The sequence below is a fragment of the Eufriesea mexicana genome, unplaced genomic scaffold, assembly GCF_001483705.2.
Source record: "Eufriesea mexicana isolate 0111107269 unplaced genomic scaffold, ASM148370v2 scaffold484, whole genome shotgun sequence".
NCBI classification, from domain to species: domain Eukaryota; kingdom Metazoa; phylum Arthropoda; class Insecta; order Hymenoptera; family Apidae; genus Eufriesea; species Eufriesea mexicana.
In genome coordinates, this window is record NW_016908637.1 from 489,621 (window position 1) to 513,198 (window position 23,578).

Below are 23,578 nucleotides of genomic sequence, written 5' to 3' on the forward strand. Positions count from 1 at the left end.
TTTAGCCATTATTTTTAACCATTTTTAACGATTTTTAACGATTTTTAACGATTTTTAACGATAATTTTTAACGATTTTTAACGATTTAAATGGCGTCGATACAAGTACCCAAGGAAAAGAAGAAAATATCACAACATCCACTGAGAAATCATCAGTGATGATGGTTGATAACCATATTAGGGATGAGTGACACTCGCTAGTTGGTACCACCTCGTGAAAAACAACCGCAAAAAGGACCGCGTAGCGTAGAGAAGCAAACAGTTGCGAGTGAGCTTCCATGCGAACAGTACGCGTATTTATTACAACAATCAGCATTTCAAAGAAGATATATTTAGAAAAGTCGCATATTAGAAAAAAATACAGTGGATATAAGGTAATATCTTTTGGTATAAATTTATTAAATAATAAGCGCAATTGTTTACGAATTTATAATAGCTTTCCTAAATATGCTCATATTTGAGTGTTATCGAATAACGTGATACGACGGTGATGCCAAACGTAGTGTATAGGTATTATTTAAGCATATTATTTTTAAATTCATACCTAAATAGTTATGAGAAACTGCTGGAGAAAAGAAAGTCGGACAACTCTTACTTCATTTTTTAGATGAGAATTAACCTAGCGTTTAGGTTAGCTTTTCTACTTATCGTGTAATCCTTCGTTTCAGCCGAAAATCGTGTGCATTGTTCGGAAAGTGAGCGTTATAGAGCAATTTCGATTACAGACGACTCGTTTTCAAAAAACAAAAATTACTATCTAGAAAAATTACCGGTGACATACTTGAAAAACTACGAAATCGGACAATACGTTTTACAGTTATTTAGAAATCTTGAAAAATACATTTAAGAAATGAAATAAATTTTTGAAACATTTTGCACTGAAATTTGAAATGTAAAGAGGGAAGCTTCTTTTACGAACAAGAGTTTGTTAAAAAGGGTAGCGCGCAGCAGGAAGAACTCTCGATATTCGTCATGAGGCTTGAGGCATGAAAGATTAAACCAATAACTGTACTAGTAACAGAAATCAGGTGACTGATTACACACGAGTTGCTAAAGATATCAGTGTACGGATTACAGAGGGAGTGGTTGAACTAGATAGGTAGAACTAGGAGTCTATGAAATACAGATTTCCCCTTCCATTATTTGCAATAGGATATAAATGTAAGGAACAGTCGCGAAGAAGCAATGAGCAAATAACAAGGATGGAAGAAACGAGAAAAGTAAACGGAACGAGGAAGGAATAAGAAGTAAGTCAGACGATATCGTTAAACTCGAATTCATGGGAAATGAAATGTATTTATTGTGAATTATTTTAACTTTCCGTTTTGGTGGCAAATAACCTGTTCTTGCCCGTTGTAGAGATATATTTATTATAGTAAATTTATCGAACTGCTACTTTTTCACCGACTTTGATGAACTTGACACATGTATGTTGGAAACGGCGTTACTTTGGATATTCTTTCCCTTTAACATAATTACCAGTCGATCCTAGTTTCCGAGATATTGCAGACAATTGCTACTAATCCGTTCAATTTTTCAAGTACTATCGACAGTTTGACAAAAACAATGTTTTCAACGAAAGTTAATCGGCATTTAGTCGGTTATATGATGAAATACAAGAAACGGGTTTCGGAATTTTCTATATTTGCTGACAATTACGGGCCACATCCATTATACACGCGTATTAAACGTATGATCGTGACAATTGAACGATGTATACGAAAACAAGTATCTAAGGCCTTGGTAGATAATACCCCACTCACAATACTCTGTCTCCAAGGGAGAGGAGGAGGTTTGTGTTAAGTGCGGTAGTTAGTTGTCTTCTTTGTCCACGTTGATGACGGGCGGTGTTGTGTGTTCCTATGGTGCTGAGCTGGTAGATCCCCGGTGATTGTTGTTGCTATCGATAGGGTGTGGCAGATAGAAGGACGACGGGAAAAGGAAGGGGGATGCTGCGGTTTCATCCCGGGCCTGCTAGCAGACTCATTAGTAAAAGGCTACCCTAGCCAGACCTTGCCTTAGACCAGGAATACTTGGGTAGCACAGAAAACTTCTATATAAGGGAGGTCGAGGCTTTACCGAGGACTTGCGAGAAAGTCTTCGAACCTTCTTCAAATAGGAATCCATCTATTGGCGAAGGTGAGAACTTGGTCGCTACATCACCTCCCTGCCAGTGATAACGTTGTTTGAGATTAAGTTTTGAGTAACTCGGTATACTTGAACTTATTCAGTAAAGAAACATTTATTAACCCTTTGCGCTCGAGGATGTTTTGGCTAAAGAAGGGTACGAGTTGACAAATTTTCTGCTATAAAGCTGATGATATTTTTTTGAGCAGTAAATAAGAAATTATTTAATTTCGATACCTCGCACACTGTTACGTTATTTTAAATTTCATATATTAATTAATATCGAGCTTCGAAATTTTATCAAATGGCGACCGAAGGGCGCCTCTCGAGTGCAAAGGGTTAACAAAGGAAAGAAAAGAAAACAATTAATAACTTTAATAAAGTGGGAGGAACATAAACAAACAATTCTTTGGTTCTTTCTTCTATATCACTCACTCACTACTCGCACCATACACCCGAGCACGTAGCTTCTTCAATCTCGTACATTCGACTGTTTTTCTCTCTCACCACACGCATACCAACACCGTACCGATGCCACTAGGCACCGAAGCACGATCACCACTTTAACAAACGTTACCTATTTTCTGGATGTGAGAAGTTAGGACGATGAAGGAGATGGACTACGAATCTCGACGTGTTTGTGGCCGTAGCTTCGGCTGTCCCAGGGGATGGTGTAGCCTGATGCAACCTTGAGCCAAGTATGATTCTTGCGCCCTTTGATAGGCTCGGTTGTTAGCTGTTGTGCCATCCTAGGTGGGATTCACGTCGTGGTTATATCCTTCCTCTTTTCTCTTTCTTCTTCCATCCTTGTGTCGCCAGTATTATGTCTAACTTATATCCTCCTCCTTATGACTAGATTATAACTACTTATATGCTATCCTATAGCTAATACTACACTAGAGGTGCCAGAAAAGACCATCTTTTCTCGCAACTCCAGGTCGTTGAAGGTTGTGTGCGTTCTTCGTTGAGCTTCTCTGTTAGACTGGAGCACCTGCACACTTGCTGGACCCCTTGGGCCCCTTGGACCCCTTGGCACATCACGTCGGGGTCATCAGTGTAGGTGGGGTGATCATAGTCTTCTATGATATCACTCCAAATATTCGTTTACGAGGGAGCAGCGCAGGGTGTTACTGCTGTTACTGCTTCTTTGTTACTGCTGATGTTGCACGCTTTATCATGTTACAGATAAAGTTGATATTTTTTTATGCGACATTGAATTAATAATAAATCCTGTTATACATTGTAATTTCTATGATAGAGCGAAATAAAGTTTGCTCGTTCTTATCATATATCTGTTTTATCGTACATCTCGGCACGATAAAATGCCGCATTGCCGATATATAAGTAAGGGACGATACGCTTATGGTTAGTTGATTTGCACTCACGCGCACGGCATAGGAGTTTGGCATAATCCTTGATCTTGAAGAATTTGAAAGAATTTACGCGCAAGTATAGACTCGTTCTTACATCGTATATGTAAGAACGAGTAAAATTATAAAATTATAATTTTACCGTATTCTGACCTTACCGGTTTTCATTGCCTTAAAATACGTTGTATTAGGCGTCATTTCGAGGAACGTGTGAAGAAATGATCGAAATCGGACCCAAATAAGCCGGTCGACTCTAGTTTCGGCGATGTTGGTTAATAAAATGTTGCAACTAGTCTATCAATCAGTTTTGGCTAAAATATTCCATTTTATCGGCTAGTTCCTTCGAATTAAAGAAATAATTCATGTATAGTCTTATACATGCGCGCATTCTATTTGCCGATATAACAACTGTAAATTATATTAGACTATAAATCCTTGGTGAAATATCAGTTATATCAGTTAATAACAGTATACAAACATCAAGTATGTAATTATAAAACTCTTACCTAACTTTAAACATAAAAACAAACCTCTTGCTTTTATATATAAGAGTTTTCATTTGATAGTCCACTTTAAATCGAAATCGTGCGTTTTATCAAAAACTTCCTGTAAATTTTACTTCTGTTTCATAGGAGTATATTAAAAGAAATACGCATAAACGATTATCGAAATATGAGTAAACATGATCCGATATTCATTTGGTATGCCATTCAGAAAACTTGTACATTTGCAAGTATCATTGTATCGATCTATTAATTTTTCATAGTATTAATAGTATTAATCTTTCATAAATGCAGCATTCCTTTTGAGTAAAAAATTCCATACATAAAGCATTAAGTTTTATATCAAATTTCCTTTCGACTCAACATAACAATTTTGTGTTAAAATTTGTTCACCGATTTGTTAACGAACGCGTTAATTCCAATATAATCGTTCTGCTGGCATGTGCTTGTCAGCTTTCAATTTCTCCTTCACCCAAATTATTCGATCCTACGTGTTCTAAATTATCGAATTTCTAGATATAAGAAGTTTCCTTTTAGGTAGCTGACAACGAGTCAAGTATGCTGATGAATCTTTGAAATTACCTTGGCGTTCTTAAATATATAAAGGAAATGTTTAAATATCAATCCTTTCCAATATTAATATCGTATTAGGGTTTGGAAATTTAATTAAAAAGATGTTTGATAAAAACCTATTCTTTACTTTCTGCGTCTAGTACCTAAAAGAAGAATTGTTATTTTCTCTTATGTCTGCTATCATTTTTTTACCTTTTTCATTTTTCTACGTATTCCACTAGATTCGCTACATTCAACTGTGATGTCCACCGATCGACTGATACAAAGCCTAATCCGCAGTTTGAAAGAACTGAAAAGCGTCGGCTATAATAGCCCGAATGCCGCTCGCAAGGGCCACGCAACGGCAGAGAAGACGCTGTATCTAATATTCGAAATAGGATTGCACGCATTGCGATTCACGTCGGAAGATGAGAGAATAATCGGTGATCTCGTAGCAGACGCTATCGAACCTTTACAAAGGAACATTCAAAGGGAACAGTGTCTCTATAGGACCAGGTTGAACAGCTCTATCCTTAAAAAGAGATCAGCGCTACAGTTCTTGGTCGACATATACGGCAATTTTCCGTCCGGTACCTCGACTCTTTCCAACGAATTTTTCCGAGTTGACATACGAGAATCCATCCACGTGCTGGACGACATTATTGCCAAGTGGCACGACGCGTCTGATTCGGACGAAGGACAATCCGATCTGGAGATCTATGGATTGCCGTCTTCGCATATATGGTGGGACAGATAAACCTACTTTGATATCGTCGAACGTTCAATTTGAAAACTTTGTATCAGTAAGTATCACAAAAACGACTCGTTTTCGCGTTAAAAGAAACGTGTTACAACTACTTTAGTTTATTTATCAGGATGTTAAGTTAAAAAAGCATAATATTCTTTTTTATAAATCTAACGATAGGTTATATTATATTATCAGAAACTATATTATCGCAAAATAAATAATAATTAGCCGTTATTACCTAACTAGTAATTCAATTTAGATAGTATATATCTATATAGTATGCTATCTATATTCTATGCTTCAGATTTCGAAATTGATTACAAAATTATAATCGAAATTCTATAATAGAATTTCTAATTTTGGTTTTAAGTATTCATGTTCATCTGAGCTGATATTCAGCTCTTATCAATTGAAAAGTCAACTTCACTTCCCGGTCTTTCCTTTAACATTCTATTTGCAATTCCAAATTTTATCGAAATGACAATTATACCGAATTTAACGAAGAGAAGTCAGATTTCAGAATTTTTTCCCACCATATCACTTTACGCGATATAATTATGAAAATTACAACTAAAGAATCAAACAAATCATTCGAATAATAAACTATTTTTCATTTCCTTTTAATTGTCGAACTTCATTTCTAATCCTAAACGCATGCTTGCGCCACAATACAAAAAAATGGCAAATATATTTGTATTACGAAGGCTTAATTGCTACATATTATTACATATTAATGATATGGGCATAAACGTCAGTTAAGGTTTCAAGATTTTTTGACAAATCAGATATGATCGCCACTGAAAGTATGGGATAGTAATGGTGGAAATACTTAAGCAAACGTTCTACGTAACAATTAATATTACATGCACTGGTATCTAACCAATGGGAATTAGTCCATTTATTAGGTATTTCACCTGAAATGATGACAAATTAGTAACAATTTCGTACTTACTTTTCAGACGTGCGAGCGACTTCTGTGATTACTTGTCACATACAAGTCACATAAAAATATACGTAAGAATTGAAGAACATTCTAATGAAAAATGTATTCTCCATTTGATATGATAAACTCCATACCAATCGTGGGACATGGAAAAGCTATTTGTCATTACATTGATGGCGATTTGAGATCAGGAAATCAGGCGATGTACGAAGCTACTAGAACGGGAGCAGTGATGGCGGGTGGCGCTCTCGGAGCCGCCGGTGGCCCGGTAGGAATGGCGGTGGGTGGCGTAGCCGGCGGTATCGTCGTAGACGGCGTCGCCACTCTTGTAACTGGTGAACCCCAAGGATTAATCGCGGTTGTCAATGATGCTCGCGAGGAACTTGCGGAAGGCAAAATTCCCATTGGACCGTTGATGCAAGGAACTCTAATGATAGCCGGTGATGTCGCTGGTGGACTGGCAGGGGGGGCAGCATCCTGCGTTATTAATGAAGCAATAGGCACAGCTGTTAAGGGAACTGCAGCGAGAGAAATAATGAAAACAACGATTTTCTATGGAACCAGTACTGTGCTCACAAATCTTTCACAGGGTACTGTCGGCATTAAGTTACGGGAAAGACGTAATAATAAATCGAATAGTCCACACGCTGGAGGTGGACCTCCTCCTGGAGGAGACGGAAACGGTTGGAACGATAGGAACGCACACGAAATCGAGGAGTCTGAACCGGAACCTTTTATGATCAAGTTTCTCGCAATATTCCGCGTGAAATCTCTAGACGACATACGATTTCGTGCAAAGGGTGAGGCTGAGTATCGTTATCCTTTCAGAGGTCTCACAAGGAAAGACAAACAAACCTTAAAGAAATTGATCAAGAACGTAGATTTGGCTGGTTATTTAAACGTAGTAATCGAAATTGTCGTGATGCTACTCTCTGATATGGAACCGAACGACGTTACGTTTATCAATTTCATTAGCGTGTCGCAGTTCGTTGCTACTTTTGTAGGTGAAAAAGTATCTGAAAGTTTGGATATGGATGATTTCGATTGCTATTTCATTCGCGAAAGTATTACTCCTATCTCGTGTGACATGGATACGTTAAAAAGAGTATGCTCCGCTACATGGAAAGATTTATTGAAAGAAATTTCTAATTTCACATGCGACCCATATTTTAGAGACGATTTCGCGGCTGTCTATCACTATTATAAACATAGAATGGTTCCTGGGGTGAACATTGAACTCTCGATCGCGGAATACTTTGATCTTATAAATTCCGCGTTGAAGAAATTGAAAATTACGCAACAATATGCAGAATTAGGTTCCGGAAGAAGCACGGTAATCCATCTAGAATACAATAGAAATTACAACGGAACTGTTAGAACCATTGTGAAAATTCAGCAGGGTAGAATAGTATTATCGTCCTGTTATATAAAATATGGTTATTGGTTGGAAGTCACTGACGACGACAACTAGTATGTAACGTACGTACATCAATGATTGGACATGCCAAGTGGTTGAATGACGCATTATATATAGATTTTCTCTTGGTCAATAATATAATAATATCAATAATATCGATATATCAATTTTTGTCAAAAGTTTTCTTTTCTACCGCTAATCATTTCCGAGATGTCATTCTGGAAAGCAATCTTTCGAGTTGAGTTTCATCCTTTAAATTAAAGTTATAATAGATAAAACTCAATATATGCATAATATTATTTTTATTTATATATACCTTATACTTCATATATTAGATATAAATATAATAAAAGCATTTACTAATTTATTAATAAGGTTTTTATTATTATTATACGAATTAATAAGGTATTAATTTCGGTATCGTTGCTCGTTAGTCTTCATGCCTCTTTACAAATAATCACCATTTGCTCTATTTGCACTATAATCTCTATTATGTTTAAATCCGTAGTGATAATTGATTACTATGTGATTAGCATTTGTTAAAGTAGTTGCACGTGTACAAAATCTCTACCCATTCGTCTCAACCATCATTTTACGATATTCTTCAATTGTCTCGCTGATCCGATTTTCATTTTCCTAAAATTAAATTCTTGCCAATATCAATCAAGTTTATTTTTTTTTTTTCTCTCTTTACCTAATTTTAAGCTTGCACGTTTTTCTCACATAAGTAAGTTTTCTCGCGAGGACTTTATCAGCTTGAACGTGATTTTACTTTGAAGCAATAACTTCCTTCTATAACTCATTTTATTTACTTCTAACCTGACAATTTATCTTTAATTCCCTCAATTCGATCAAATGACGTTACATTGTTTTGAAGAATTTACAATTTAGAGCATTGAAGTTTTGGTTAAATTGACTTAAATGGTAAAAAAAGAATTTCAAAAGATAATTGACTAATCGATTTATAAAATTTGATAAATTTCCAATACTATTTTATGTCACTGTTACATCTCGATCGTTTTCAATTCTAATCTCTTAGTTACATACTTTTTAATCGTATTTATATTTTTTATGAAATTATTATATTTACCAAACACAATTGTTTTCTCACCATTTGCGATTAATTGAGATTTATTGTTCTCCGTTTTCTTCGAAATTCTATTTCACTTTTCTTCATGAAATCACTTTTCTTACTGCATATTTTACATTTCTAGTTATATATCCCTTTCATTAGAACGAAAAGGTAATTTACAAATTTGCAGCAAAGGAAAGCAAGTGGAATATACGTTAAAGCATATTATGTTGTTAGAAAAAATTCACGTCTGACAAATCGACGACAAATACTTCATCGAATGCTGTCATTTTTTATAATAAATTCAATAAATCGATTGATATTTTTTACGAGTTGTTACATCGAAATTTAAATTAAATTAACAAATAATATACAAATAATATACAATTTTTTGCGGCTCAAATATTTATAAAAATTGTATTTCATACGATATCAATGATAATGAGTGTGTGCATGCCATGGTTTTAGGAATTTTTTTCTAAATAACTAAAATACCTTTTCTGGCAATTTTCTTAACAATGATAAAGATACACGAATAATATACTGGTTGAGTTAGTTTCAAGTTTCTGTCCGTAATGCTTCTCTCCTAAGGCTGTGCTTTATGGCCTTACTTCTTAATGGTCACTGCTTTCTTTCTCTCTCTCTCTCTCTCTCTCTCTCTCTCTCTCCTCTGCTGACTCTTACCAGTAGCTGTAAAGGTTTATATTAATGACGGTCGGAGTGCCGGGAGTGAATTGGTTTCTAACCAGCTTGTCGGTTAGTTGATTGTTAGTTGTTAGCTAGAGGGTTAGTAAGCCAGTTAGTTGCTGATTAACGGTAGGGCTTGTAATCAACCTTAACGTTGATTGTTTAGCAACCTTATTTCTCAATAAGTAAGAATACCTTTAAAATATTCCCCCCCGTCAAGCTTCAGTTTATCATATAGAATCCTATAAGGTAAAAGAAGCAGAAGTGAAAATAACCATTAAAGTAAACATTCGTAACTTTTAGAATACATTTAAAGAGAATGAAGAATTTAACGAATGGGAATGAAGAATTAACAAATTTTCAAAATTATAATGGCATCTGAAAGACGATGGAAAATAGTAGTTTGAATATTGAAAATCATAATAATGTAGGAAAAAGAAAGACAAAGGCCAATAATAGAGAAAGTACGGAATCATAATAACGAAAACGATACAATTGAATATATCATTCGTTCCTTTGTTCTATTCCTTTGCGCCATAGTTGATAATTTGTATTTTTTTACAATTATTGATAATTTCGCATGAAAAAATGACAAGCAAAAGCGTGAACGCTTACGCTGCCGGAGGTTGCCTAGACGAATCACCAGCATGTACGAAAATGATATTATAAAAATGAGGGGAAGTGTTTCGAAGATACAACGCGTTTGTGCTACAAAACGTGTAGCACATTGTAGAAAAGAGAAAAGAGAAAAGAATGGGAGAAATGGTACCGATTGCTAGTTATTCCCTTGTCAATCTGGTAGTAACCAGGTAAAATTTTATGTACGACATTTTATGTAAGATTTCATCAGGGAAAGTAAATATTTTTTTCTAAAAAATATCGATTAACTCGGAAGAGCATGACATGTTTGATCGTTTGTAAGGTGTAAGTAATATACATCACGGGTATGTAATGCCTTGTCTTTTGATAACGAGAAGGTAAACTAACATACTCCAATTACTCCAATTGAAATTTTATGAGATGTTTCTCAAAACTATAGTATGAAATTTAGAAAATCGGTTTGCATATTTACTTACCTTTCGAGATAAGTCGTTTAATGCCGCTATAGTAACCTTTTCTCATTCACGATTTAAAGAAAGCTGGCTAAACGTAGTAAATGCAATTCAAAGAAAAATGATTGCTTTGGTGATCGGGAATACACATTTTATATCCGAGCGCTCGATCGTTTTTTGTCTCGACAGGGTGGCGCGCGTCACGGAACGCTCACGGTGGTCCTGATCTTTCTAGAACCGTGATTCACGACACGCACCGCTGTGCGCCATTTCTCACTGGCCATCGAACGCTCCCGATCTTTCCAAGTAGCTACAAAACGCAGAGACATCGATTACGCAATGTATTTATAAAAGAAACACCTTTGGTACAACGAATTGTCAATTGCGAGAAGTCAGTTCAAAGTTGATTTCGAATTAGTCTAGAAGTGACTTTGAGGACTCGGTGGTGAGCAAGCGGTTCGGGACAAGCGTGTAGTATCTTGTATATTAAGCTCATATATATCTCCAAATTCTACTTTGCTTCGCTTTAAAGAATGTCTATATTTGTAATAAAGAAATTATTTGCAAATAAATTTACCTGTTATATTATTTCAAGTAAGTATTTTTCCTTCTTTCATTCATTTCTTATCTTTATTTCAAATGAAAGTGAAAATGCATATTCGTGTGATAGAATGCAACGAAATGAACGGAGTCGACACCTTAATTGTCAATTACGAACAAGTACAGGCTTAATTTGAAATAAAAGGCACAGTCTAGTACAGCCTCGGGTATTTTCGAATAAATCATTTCTTTCGATTTGTACCTGTATTATTACAACTAGATGTTATTCGGAGTGATTATCTATTAGTTCCATCGAAAAAACTAATTTCTACTTAGGTTATTTTCCTCTTTATATGGGGCCGAGTAATTTTGAAATTCTCTTTGAAATTTTGCACTGCGCATCGTTGAAGGATCATTTTGAGTTAAGTTACGTTCTGATTCTTTAAACAAATCCAGTCCTTTTTTTACATCATAAAGTTTTACGAAATTAAGTCTGAAAGATGTTCGTTATCCGTGTTTTCTTCACAAATAAATTTCAGATCGACCCATCGATTAATTATTCCACCAATTCCTGCTCATTTAAACTCTTTTTCCGAAGTACTAAAACGTTCTTCGTTCGATAAACGCGTTAGACTGGTTCCAGTGGATTAAACAACGTTATCATGGATTTTGTTTATCACGTGCTATATAATCTGTGTATACGTTAATCCTTTGTGTCGCTTGTCAACGCTAGACCGTTGAAATTTATACAGGTACGATATGCAATGAACATGTAAAATATACATGAGATGTATACAGAACATCGTATTACCAACGTATTTGTCATTCTAGCATGAGGTCATAGGCATAAGCGTAAGAAGAATACAATAGCTATAAAACTTTATCGATAATACGTATTACTGTTACAAGATTGATATCATTTGTTTGCAAGTCGATAGATATGGTATCGATTGAACACTTACACGCTACATTCCTAAGGTGAGATTAGTAATTTTGCATTCGTCGTTGTATACAAAATATCGACAATATCGTAGAAGTATCTGAGAATGGAGAATGACTGACATTTAGAGCTTAGGCATTTATCATTCGATAGTTGAAGTGATCCTGCGTGGAGCCAGGCGGCAGGTCTAGCAGTCAGGTCTAGTTTATTATTCGGTGTTCAGGATTGTTAAATCCTGGGACAAACCCCAGACCCAGAAGACCCGTTACGATTTTCTGGCAGCCAGATCCTAATTGCTGTTTTATTTCAATTTCGCTACTTTCTATTTTCTCCATTTTCAATATACTTTACAAACTCTTCTTTATTTTCCTCGGCTCAACGGACACCAGGTATTTTTTAGCCACTAATTTTCGAAACCAGGCAACAGTACTTAGGATTTTGGCTTGCAAAATAAAGGACCAGGGCATGTGCGATCTCACGATTTTCGAAGCCATAAAGTAACGCAACCTCCTCTGAGGGAGAGGTTTCCTCTACCAGCGGACCTGCTCGTGGAAGACGTTCCTCCTTTTTTTCGCGGCAACTGACTCGCGGACCGAAGGCCCACCCTCGGTCCTGTCAACCACCAATAATCAGGAAACCGATTTCCTTTGACAATCCTTGGCTTCGGACGATCCTGCATCGCACAGTCAGTCTACAATTCGGCATCGGAATTTCCCTATCCATGCCTTCTGTATGTTTGAAAACTTTCTCTTTTATTATGACTTCTCGTGTCGCGGAACACGAGAATCCGCGAAAAGTCTAATTTTATGAAACTAGGCGACAATTAATTAACACGTTAGTTGTCAGGCCACGCGCGCTGCTTGTAAGTGCGTGGTATAACAATGCCAAACGTCGCGCTTGGGATCTGTTTAGGTGATAACAATGTATTACAAAAATATAAGAAATATATTGGGGGGCTGTGTTTATCCCCATTTAGTTCTCTACCACTCTTGGTCGAGAGATAAGGACTATGGACAGCAATACATATTACCTGACCCAACAGACGGGACGCTAACCATATGTAACATGGTTAAAATTTGAAACAAAACATGTATGTAAGTATGGCACGATTTGGAAGAGAAATCGCCAGAAGAATGACAAAGCAAGTTGCCACATTTTGTGACACCTGTAAAGGACAACCGTTTTTTTCTTTAAACTGTTTCGATAAAATTCATTCAAGTTTTTTCATAAGTAATGTTTCAGTATTAATTGTATCAATGATACAATCCTGAAATTACTTAAAATTTATGAAAACAATGTAATTTTTTAGTTTCTTATCGCATTTTATACTGACAGCCACCGATGAATGACGCGGCTGAACGGAAAGTTTAGTGTCAGTCACCGGTGACTGACGTGGCAGCTAACGTGTTAAGACTTACTTGACAAATAGGCCTGAGGTTTCCACGTGATCCGCATACCTTGGGATCCTCAGACGCTAGCGAGGCACCATAAACGGAGGACAGTGTGACCAGTGCGTGGGTGGAGATGGTTACCTCCACTACCGTCTTCATTTGGGAGGACCTTCCCTTCCTTCGAGGTGACCGATTTGCGGACTAAGGGAACGCCTTTTGTCTAATGCCCTAACCCCGATCTTAGGAAAATCGAGGAGCACACTTCCAAACGAAACCTTGAAGAGAGTACTTGTACGAAAAATATCAACGAGTCGAGTTTCACTCCAGTTGAGCTCTTCCTTTTACTCGTGATAATTGAAACCGTTGTCCAATATTAATTTTGCGGGCAACATAACGTGACGGATTTACAACCCGTCAGAATTTCTCCAAAATTCAATCACGACGCGAGAAGATAGAATATTAATATTTAGGAAATAAATAAATAGAATAAATAAATAGAACCAGAATGGAAAGAAAAGGAAGCGGAAAAATTTAGTAGGAAAAATATAAAGGCAGAGGTGGAGCCAGCGAAAGAAAGAAAGGTAATAAAACCTGAAATTGAGATTGAGAATTGTAAATATAAGATTGGAAATATAAGGCGAATAAGGAAGAAGCGATGGTAAAGATTATAAAAGCGTTGGAAAATATCATCGCGGGCTACTTAACGTGATACGAGAAAGAATGACGTAAGCTGAGTAACGGGAAGCTCACCTTTCGAATTTCGGATTGCCAGCTGATTTCGGCAAATTGGGATTAGATAGAAATTCTTTCAAAAACAAATTTTTCCACAATTTACATTCATCTGCGTCTTATCTGTAATCTACTTGGCCAAATTAAAAACAGTTGCGGCAAGAAATACTTGGACAAACCTGCGATTTCGTATTTTTACTTTCATTTTCATTTTGAAACTTTTTTTTCACGTCAAATTTAGCAGCTGCCGCTCGGGCTATAAGTTTAAAGAGGAACATATCGAAGTGGTAATTACCCATTTCGATGAAACCATGCACAAATGTAGAGTAACCGAAAATATTAGATCAGTATTTTTATTTATCCGTCAACGTCCATATTTTTTTTTTTTTTTTTTTTTTTTTTTTTTTTTTTTTTTTTTTTTTTTTTTTTTTTTTTTTTTTTTTTTTTTTTTTTTTTTTTTTTTTTTTTTTTTTTTTTTTTTTTTTTTTTAATACGTGGGGCAAATCTTCGAAAAGATACCCGGCCTCCCTAGGGCAGGGGGTGGGGTTATGTGAGATTTGCATTCACTTAAACCCCCACAATGGCCATCCTGACGCGATATCGGAGCGCCCTGGACTTCGCGGCGACGCAATTGCCAGGACGCCCCCGCGATACAAACCCGAAGGTTCCCACCCGGCGCGACGAGAACTCGCACCGCTACCTAACATTCAATATGCACGCGCGCCAGAAACGAACACACGCATGCGTGCAACCTCTATCGGTGCTACGCGACCACGGCGCGGCGCCGACCGCACGGACCACCGGCCTCCCGGATAGGCGGGCCCCCGCCCACCTGCCCGTGGTCCAAACAGGCCTTGGTTCGACAGGGGGAGGGAGACTGTCGCCCCGTACCAAAGGCGCAGGGTCGCTCGAAAACAAGAGGTCTGACGCGATGACCCCTCGGGGGGGGGGGGGGGGGGGGGCAACGCCGCGCTCGCAGCATCCGCCGCAATACGCGCGCGCTCGCGAATCCTCTCTGAGGCCTCCTTTTGCGACATAACCTCCTCGCAGAAGGAGGCCATCGCTCGCCACGCACTCGGACTCTCCACCATCTTCGGGACGATGACGGAGAGCGAGAGGTCCTACCCCACGCTGCGTCGCAGGACCCGGCGCTCGCGAGCCCACGTTGGACATTCCTCCTTTGTTAGCTGCGTCACACAGCCATTGCTCGTTTCTTTAGTCTCGACAATGCCAGAGCTACGCGACTGTTACGGTAATAAAGTACCGTAATCCTGTATAAACCTATGCGCCAAGTGTTGCTAACGAAAAAAAGAAAGACAGCGCGACAGCTGACAGTGCAAGATTATTAAAAATGGAGCGTCACACGAAAGAACAACGCGTCTTTATTGTTGAGCAATATTTACAATTTTTAATTGAAAATCTGTTTTCTATGAAAATTGCTTCTTGCGTGAATTTCGGGACTCCGAATATTAACAGTACTAAATTAATGTTCGGGGTGTCCCAACAACGGTAGTATAACTGGGAAGGAGATGATTCTGCATGCAAAAACGATTGACAAAAGGAATAAAATTTATTTATTGGGAGCTTCGTTTTCCAGAAAATCGACTTTGAATATTCGCCAAGTCTATGTTGCGGCCCCAAGACCGAACGTTAACCGAATAGTAAAGTGGAGGACTGCTTATATCCTTATTACCAGCGTCCTTTGATTTATATACACTCATCGTCACCTAGCCACCACTTGGGTAAACCTTAGTAAGGACCAATATATCACCCATAAAACGATAGGCATAAGGACCCAAATTGTTTAAACATTCACCATCACCGAAACACGTCGAAGCTAACACACACCCCAAATATTATTCACAACCAATAGGAAAATATACACCCACCTCTTACATTTCACACCAATCAATCAATAGGTAGACAAAACTTATAAAACCACAGCAGTGACAGTAGTTACGAGAGAGTTCTCTTAAAAATATCACGAAAGTGGGACAAGCATCACGACCAGACTATCAGCCTGGTTAGTTCAATCCTAACCAGGTCTATCTCTATTCAGTTAGAGTAGGCTGCGTCCCAGCAACATTGTCGCATCTGCGTAAACGGGCCTGTTTCGGAGGTATCAAGGGGGTATATCGCGTCGTTCCCTTGATCTTCCTGGTCGCGTGGTTTCCGCCCGAAATAATTCGTCTTCGCGGTTGTAAGGCACGAAGATATCCCGATGTGGATGGACGATTCGACGCGACACGGTATCTCGTCGACTTAACGAGGAGATACGAAAATCGTCTCGTGCTAGAAGAGAACTGTTGTCTCTGATGTTTCGTTCGGAACTCGTTGGAAAGACCCGATGTCGTTGAGCGCTCGTTCAGAAGTGTCCTCGACCAAGGGCGTTCCCTTGGTTCACGAATCCGTTACCTTGGAGTGAGGGAAGGTTCCCCCGAAAAACCACGATACATATATGGAGGAAACCCTCTCCTCCAAGGTGGGGTACCTGGGGTTCACCCGCGCGCCGGTGACCCCATCGGCCGTTTGTTACCCCTAGCGAAGGCCTGAGCTTGCGGGATGCCCTGTATATTATACCGTCCTGTTAACATCGAACATCATCTTGATATTGTTTCTGGATAGTTTCTTCTTTGGCAAAAACCGAGGAATACGCTATTGTGTGGCAAATTAGCCTCAGATATAGAACTTCTTGTAGAAACACAAGAATATGCGTAGAATATACACTCGGAGGCTTATTTTTACATTCTGATAATCAATTATAGTTATCCAGAAGTAGAAAAAATTATAATTAATAAACTCGAACGAATAATTGATAAATTCGGGATACTCTCACCTAACCACTGCCTAACTTGGAAGGCAGCAACCAACCTCCTAACGTTCTTACTTTTTATATAATAAACTTCATTTTTGCCAAAAATCGCGCGTTTTTACAAAAAGTCACATTTTTCGGAAATTCGGAAAGGGTGATAGAGCAATTTCGATTACGGATTCCCATTCGGAAAATTAAATTCTACGAGAATCATCGCCTGTAATGGATATTACAGGTTAGCAAAAAAGTTAAAATATGTTGTTGTAATTGAAAAAGTAAAAACAGTTGGCTGATTGGGTTAGTACATTAACTCTCGTTGAAAAAGATGATAGGTGTATAAGAATCACATTTACCGAGCGAGTGTTTGAATATTTAGCAAACAACCCAGGTTTCCGCGTTGCGATTGATCTCCCGGAAAATTTCAGCTGTCTCGCGATCTCTACTGCTGCCCACCAAATTAATAACGATCATTCGGTTCAATATCGTTCTGTGAAACTGCCGTGTTTGACAATCTTCGGTTCGTAAATTTTCACGTCACAGTTTGTGGTGCACACGCTAGAAGGCAGGCTGACATTGACCAAGAATGAAATACAAATTTTCGCTTCGCTCACTTCGATTTTCATGAAAATCTGGATTTCGCCGAAGAGCGGAGTTTCCTAATTGGCTAAATTGGACCAACGGTGTTCCCCTTGAAGAAGAAGAAGAAGAAGAAGAAGAAGAAGAAGAAGAAGAAGAAGAAGAAGAATCGGCCTAATTAAGACGGTGGTGGGGGTAACTCGTACTTCAGTACGTGTACACAAATCTATGGGGGTCACTTGCACATTAGTGAAATTTTTTCGAAAAGTAACCGTGTCCTTGTCATTCTCCATTTATATCCCCTTTACTAGGGTCTAACGGTACCAATGCCCGCGGACTCGTCTCGATCTCTTGCAAATCTATTAGCAAAATCTTGAGTGCCGTCACCTAACTCGGTCAAATTAGAGGTCGAATTTCTTCTCGTGCCCTGAAACATGAGAAACTATAAAAAAAAAGAAATTTTTCTAAAAATACGCAACGACGACACGGTAAAAATAGAAAATTCCGATGGTCGAATTGTTCTGGCACTTAGAACTCCGCTATTGGAAAACTGTAACGGTGTCTTTCCGGCTTGGTTTTGTTCCACGACGGAATAGAAATTCTTCGCAAATGCTTTATTCGGATGTAATAGTGACAATTTTTCTTGATGTAAATTGTCTAAACGACGTGTTTCGTTTAATCGAAGAAGACGAAACATTCTCCATGGCAAAGTCGATGATGAAGTTCTTCTTTCAAGTGAGTCGCACTAGTGGAGATGCTTGGGGGGGGGGGGGGGGGGGGGGCGCGGCGGGGAGATTACCGCAACGATGCGTCAGTGTTTTTCAGCGGCATAAGTCCATCCAAGGGGAAAAGGTGCTATACTCCGACGAGGCCATGTCGCGGCACTGCCATTCTTCCACCGTGGCCTCCCTGACAACCGACTCTACCAATTAAACTGTCCGCCAACAAGCCGAATCTCATCATCACGCGGTTTAAACCCTAGAAATGGGGCAGCAATGCAATAACGCACTCGCCGTCATCTTCTACCACTCCGAGAGGGTTCCGGTTTTTCGCGAACCCGCTCCGCCATCTCCTGCAGCATGACGTTTTCACAGAAGGCAGCCATCTCTTTCCATAACCTCTCGCACTGCACCGTCTGTCGAAACTAATCGCGGAAAGCGGCAAGTCCCGTGTCAAGTACTCGAAGAAGACACGAAGTTCGCAGTCCACTCGTTCAGCGTGTGCTGCGCCGGATCTATCTCGACTCCGCATTGACGGCACTGTACCACCGTCTTCCATCTTATCTTTTACAAGTACTCGCGAAGCAACAATGCTCGGTCAGCACCTGCGTGAGGCGATTAGGTTAACTTTTCGCCGCTATTTACTCACAATCAGTTCAAAATTGAGAGCACAGACCCGACAGCCCTGTGAGTAAGCTACCCGGCTATTGCAGCTAAAAAGAAACTACGAGCGCGCTAAGATGTTAATATGGACCGCCGAACTTGGCATATCGCTTAGAGATTTCATCCGAGGTCAGTGGACGCCTCGCAATCCCAATGGAGGATCTCGAAGACACGAACGACCGCCTCCGCCAACAGGTTGAATGGCCTTAGTTCCTCCAGAACTGTTGCCGTCTCGTGGAAAATAGTGCGATAATCTCACTCGATCCTGATGGCCATCCTTCTCGTTATACTGCGTGACTCGTTGTAGCTCCGCTTGCTCACCACCTATAGTCGGGCCAAACTGGAGTCTCGCAAAGGGCCATGGATCGAACGATTCCCCTGTTGCGATGACGAACCCTCTGGTCCGGCTCATCCAGGTTGAGGAGCAACTGCCAGTTAGCCTGGTTAGCAACTAATAGACTCTCTCGTTATTTCTAAACGTTTATGAAAAAAAAGTTCCACCTTCTAAAGAGTCGACGTTATGTTTAATCTTTGTCACGATATTTATTATCCAAAATTACCTTCTACTCTACGAATCTCCTAAAACTCGCTAATTATTCTACATCGGTATAACGATATAATAAAAATAATAAAAATAATAAAAATTCGATTTTTCATATTCGTTTTTTGTCTTTGCTTGTCTTAAGATTGTCGAGTTTAAATAACAGAAGGATGTTAATCGAATTTGCAAGCAGACTCGTTTCGAGACATGTACAATTGAACGTATAGTTACTAATGAATACCTTTTAAGATTGTTCTTAAAATTATTAATCGTATGAACGATTTTTTCTTTTTATTATTCATAACGGTATCTTTAATAAATAAAATAACTTGTTTTAACGTAAAAAATTGCACTGTTCTGCAAATTTAGATGTTTCTTTTTTGTTCTGTAATATTCACTACGTATTCTTAGTAGGATTCCTCGTTTTCAATACGTATTCGAAATTCAAATTGCTCTATGGTTTTCTGTTTTCGAAAAAAAAAGAAGAAGAAAGAAGAAAAAAGAAGAAAAAAGAAGAAAAAGAGAGAAAAAACAACGTATCCTTATAGAAAAAACCAGATTTCTTGCTAAAAATGAGCTATTCCATAAATAGTAGAAAAATTAGTCGAGTCCACATGGGCTTAAAATATAGAGATTTCCGAATATGTTAATATCGATGGTTATAATATTTGAAGTCACTAAATTATCGTAAATGATTGCTAAAGGTTAACGTATGTATGTACCGACATACATACTTTCCATGCAATGTTTTTATACGAAATTATTTGCGATTTATTACGGAAAGCTACTCACCTGACGCGAAAACTATGCGCATTATCTAATTCTGCAGACATTTCTAACCAAACAACCGGATGAAATAGTGCAACTATAACCGTTAACTTTCAAAACCAATTATTTTGAAATTTGACATTTTATTTTGCCAACTATTAAAAGGTACAGCAATGTGTAGCGATAACCATAATAACAAAACAATATACATTCTTAGTAAATAATTAACATTAAAAATTTTTGAGAATATGTTAAAAATAATAGAAGTTATACCCTTTAGACGGGAATTTCAGATTACAAATCAGTTGTCTAAACGCAAATTCTTGTTTTAATAATATGGACACATTTGGTGAGGAAATAGAAGGGAAGGAGAATAGGTACCTAACAAGTCCCAGCAATGTACCACTCTGCTGTAAATGGTAATGCAATTTCAACTATATTCGTACGAGATAACTGTCAAATAAAATGAAACAAAAAAGTCTTAATACTCGAATAAATTCAATTCCAATGTAATAAAATAAAAAATGAGTCTATCAGATTAAAGAAATGAATCAATGTATAATATAATACAATATAATATAATATAATATAATATCTAAATTAGGAATTTTTATAAGGAAATTTTAATAATTTTCGATTTATACGAGCATATAATAGTTTATTAAATAGAATTTAATAAAAATTTATAAACAATATTATAGTCACTTTTTCAATTTTCCTTTTAAACGAGCTTTTCGTTTTTTCTCCAAAGCCTCTATCCGCATGTCTTCCAAATCCTCCATAATACCTGAAGCATATAATTTTATTTCATTATTTCGGTAGATAAGAAAAAAGCTAGAAAGGCTATGTAATATCGTAAATGGTTTGCTAGAATTACCTATTTTAGTTGACACATATTCCTCCTTCAGTTGTTGCGCGAAACTGCTTTCCATAGCAACATCGTCTTCGTTGTCGACAAATTTATATTTATTTTTATCATAACCAAATATTTCACTTATATATCTACTGTAATCTTCGCTGTGTTCTTCTACCTCATCGTCGATAAAATCTTCAAGCTCAGAATCATATTCCTCGTCATCGGCTGCTTCGTTCTTTATAAGACCTACGCATTCAAATAAAAATTTACCAAAACGAATCTTAATGATCTTTAATAATACAGTAGGGCTTCGATTATCGGGGATTTTCGGTTATTCGTGTTTATATATGTGGGAATGGAATAAGGACAGCCCTGAAAGAATGTTAAGTGTGTTTGGGCTTAGAAAGAAGCGTTTAGGATACGTGACCGACCGATTGAGAAAGAGAACGTGGGTATAGACGAGGACAGAATGAATGGTTTAAATAAGGGTAGAAGGGCGCGGGCGAGGCAGTTTCTAGCGATCTTTTGTTAAAGATTGTTATCTTCACGAGGTCTTCAAGAGTAAGGTCTTCTAAGAAGTAAAAGTCGAGCGTATCCGTAGCGGGACTTCTGTCTCTCTAGTTTCGTAGCCGATAATATAAGTATAAGCTTATTGTATTTTATTAGAAGTAAAGCAACGCTACTTTAGCCCCTTCACACAACGCGATCCTACATATATATCTATAATACACGGATCTCACGACTTCCTTATCTTTTATCCTTATCTCAAGATCTTTTCTCTCAGTTACTTATTCATACACTTTGATAGGCTTATTAATACTTATAATATCGTTGTTACGTGTTAATCGAATAAATCAAAGTGAAAATATGAGTCGTTAGGCAGCAAAATCTTGACATCGCAAAGAATAGATTCGGACGGCACACTGAAACCGATTGTTTTTTATTTCGATCTAGCTGTATCTACCGTTCAAGAATGCAAGAGAAAGACGAAGAGTAATCCTTTTTGCTGATTTCTGCTCAGCGGTAAAACGACGCGAAAATACTTGGAAATGAGTTGGACGATGAAGGTGTTGGCGATGAAAGATTTAATCACAACGATGGTACTTCAATGTTAAATCTATAATACTTCTTCGGTATTTGAAGCAACGAGAAGACACAATGACAGACGATGTCGTTGAAACGCGTATCCTGCAACGTGTAAGTAAATAATAACCAAGTAGCAAGTTAAGTAAAGAACGCTAAAGAATCGAAACGTCATACCGACGATAAACTTGTCAGGTCCTCGCCCTGATCCGTTTCACTTTACCTGATATCACGATACACTCCACCAATAGATTTCCACCAAAGTTTTCCTTAACCCGCCTGTCCCTTAAACAGTTACTAATTAAGACAATATCTCCCCCTTCAGTGCAAAATTCATCCCCTTACAATGCAAGACAAACCAATAAAAGAAAAAAGATCTACGCAATCGGAGATACATGGAACTCGATCGATCACGGAACAAGACAGAATCAGAGAGAATTCGGTAAAACGCGGAACTAGACGGAACTACAGAACTTTACAAATAAGAAAAGATAATCTACAAATAGATAAGACTATTAAGGTCAGCATCCTTAATAGCATGGCACATAGTCGCGTCGAGAAACTTGGGTACAACCTCGCGAAACTCAAGGGAATTGTGAGACTAGGGACGCAACAAATGTAATGATTATAAAAAAGCGCAGCGTAATAGAACACATATAAATGCAGCACTATGAAAATAAAACAAAATTTCAAGTATATATTGTCATCGTTGTTATTCATTATTATTATACTATAACTGTTATTCTGTAATTATTTTATAATTATTAATCCATTGTAATAAAAAATAAATTTTTCAGGAACAAAAGGTTCAGTTTATATGGAAAATGTTTTTTAGTTATTTTCTCTCTCCCTTCCTGTTTTTTCAGTTGGAGAAGAAGAACGTTGCGACCTATTTCTTCATTTCAATTCATGTTACATAATGCAAAATCCAGCGTAAATCTAACTAGAAACTTACTCTGTACTTTTCCAAAGCAAACGTCTTGATTAAATACCAAAACTATGAAACTAATGGAGATTAGTTTCAAATTTTTGCAGTTACCGAAAACATATTGTTGCTTTTGGTAAAGTTGATATTCGTTTTTATTGAAATAGGAAGGTAATTATATATACCTGTTATGCACCTGTTTACGTTCATTACGACGTACACATCACAGTTCGATAGCTCTACAATTAGAATTATGCAATTTCAAAAGACCAAACTTTTCTTTTTTTCGTAAGATAAAATTTCGATTGTTTCGAATTGTTTAAAAATTCAACAAAAAGTGTACTCCACGTTAAGCTGCGTGTCAGTGGACCTCGTTTAGTCTCGTTAATGTTCGGATCGTCTGCTAAGAAATGCTTTACACTATTAAACAAAATCGCAATTTATATTTTATATGGAAATAGAATAGAAATAGAATAGGGATAGAATAGGGATAGAATAGGGATAGAATAGGAATAAACGATAAATGAGATTGAATTCTATTTTGCTTTTATGCTGCTACATAATC

General features: G+C 37.6%; 2 protein-coding genes across 6 annotated transcripts in view; one reads left to right on the forward strand and one right to left on the reverse strand.

The window, feature by feature from the left end:
- The first annotated feature begins 285 nt into the window (after window positions 1-285).
- LOC108545564 (uncharacterized) lies at window positions 286-7,850 on the forward strand. Of its 4 annotated transcripts, none has more exons than XM_017897247.1 (3): window positions 286-373; window positions 4,794-5,354; window positions 6,259-7,850. In XM_017897247.1, the coding sequence occupies exon 3, from the start codon at window positions 6,343-6,345 to the stop codon at window positions 7,711-7,713; it is 1,371 nt and encodes a 456-aa protein (XP_017752736.1). In that variant the 5' UTR covers window positions 286-373; window positions 4,794-5,354; window positions 6,259-6,342; the 3' UTR covers window positions 7,714-7,850. The 4 variants fall into 4 exon arrangements, with proteins under 4 accessions (XP_017752736.1, XP_017752733.1, XP_017752734.1 ...); XM_017897244.1 differs by lacking the exon at window positions 286-373 and adding an exon at window positions 1,179-1,246; XM_017897245.1 differs by lacking the exon at window positions 286-373 and adding an exon at window positions 3,507-3,575.
- Window positions 7,851-20,850: 13,000 nt separating this feature from the next.
- LOC108545561 (protein SPT2 homolog) overlaps window positions 20,851-23,578 on the reverse strand; it is a 53,591-nt gene continuing 50,863 nt past the window's right edge. For both annotated transcript variants that reach the window (XM_017897241.1, XM_017897242.1), the window contains 2 exons: window positions 21,027-21,251; window positions 20,851-20,936 (listed from right to left, as the gene is read on the reverse strand). In XM_017897241.1, coding sequence (XP_017752730.1) covers window positions 20,851-20,936; window positions 21,027-21,251 — 311 coding nt within the window. The remainder of the gene's footprint in view (window positions 20,937-21,026; window positions 21,252-23,578) is intronic.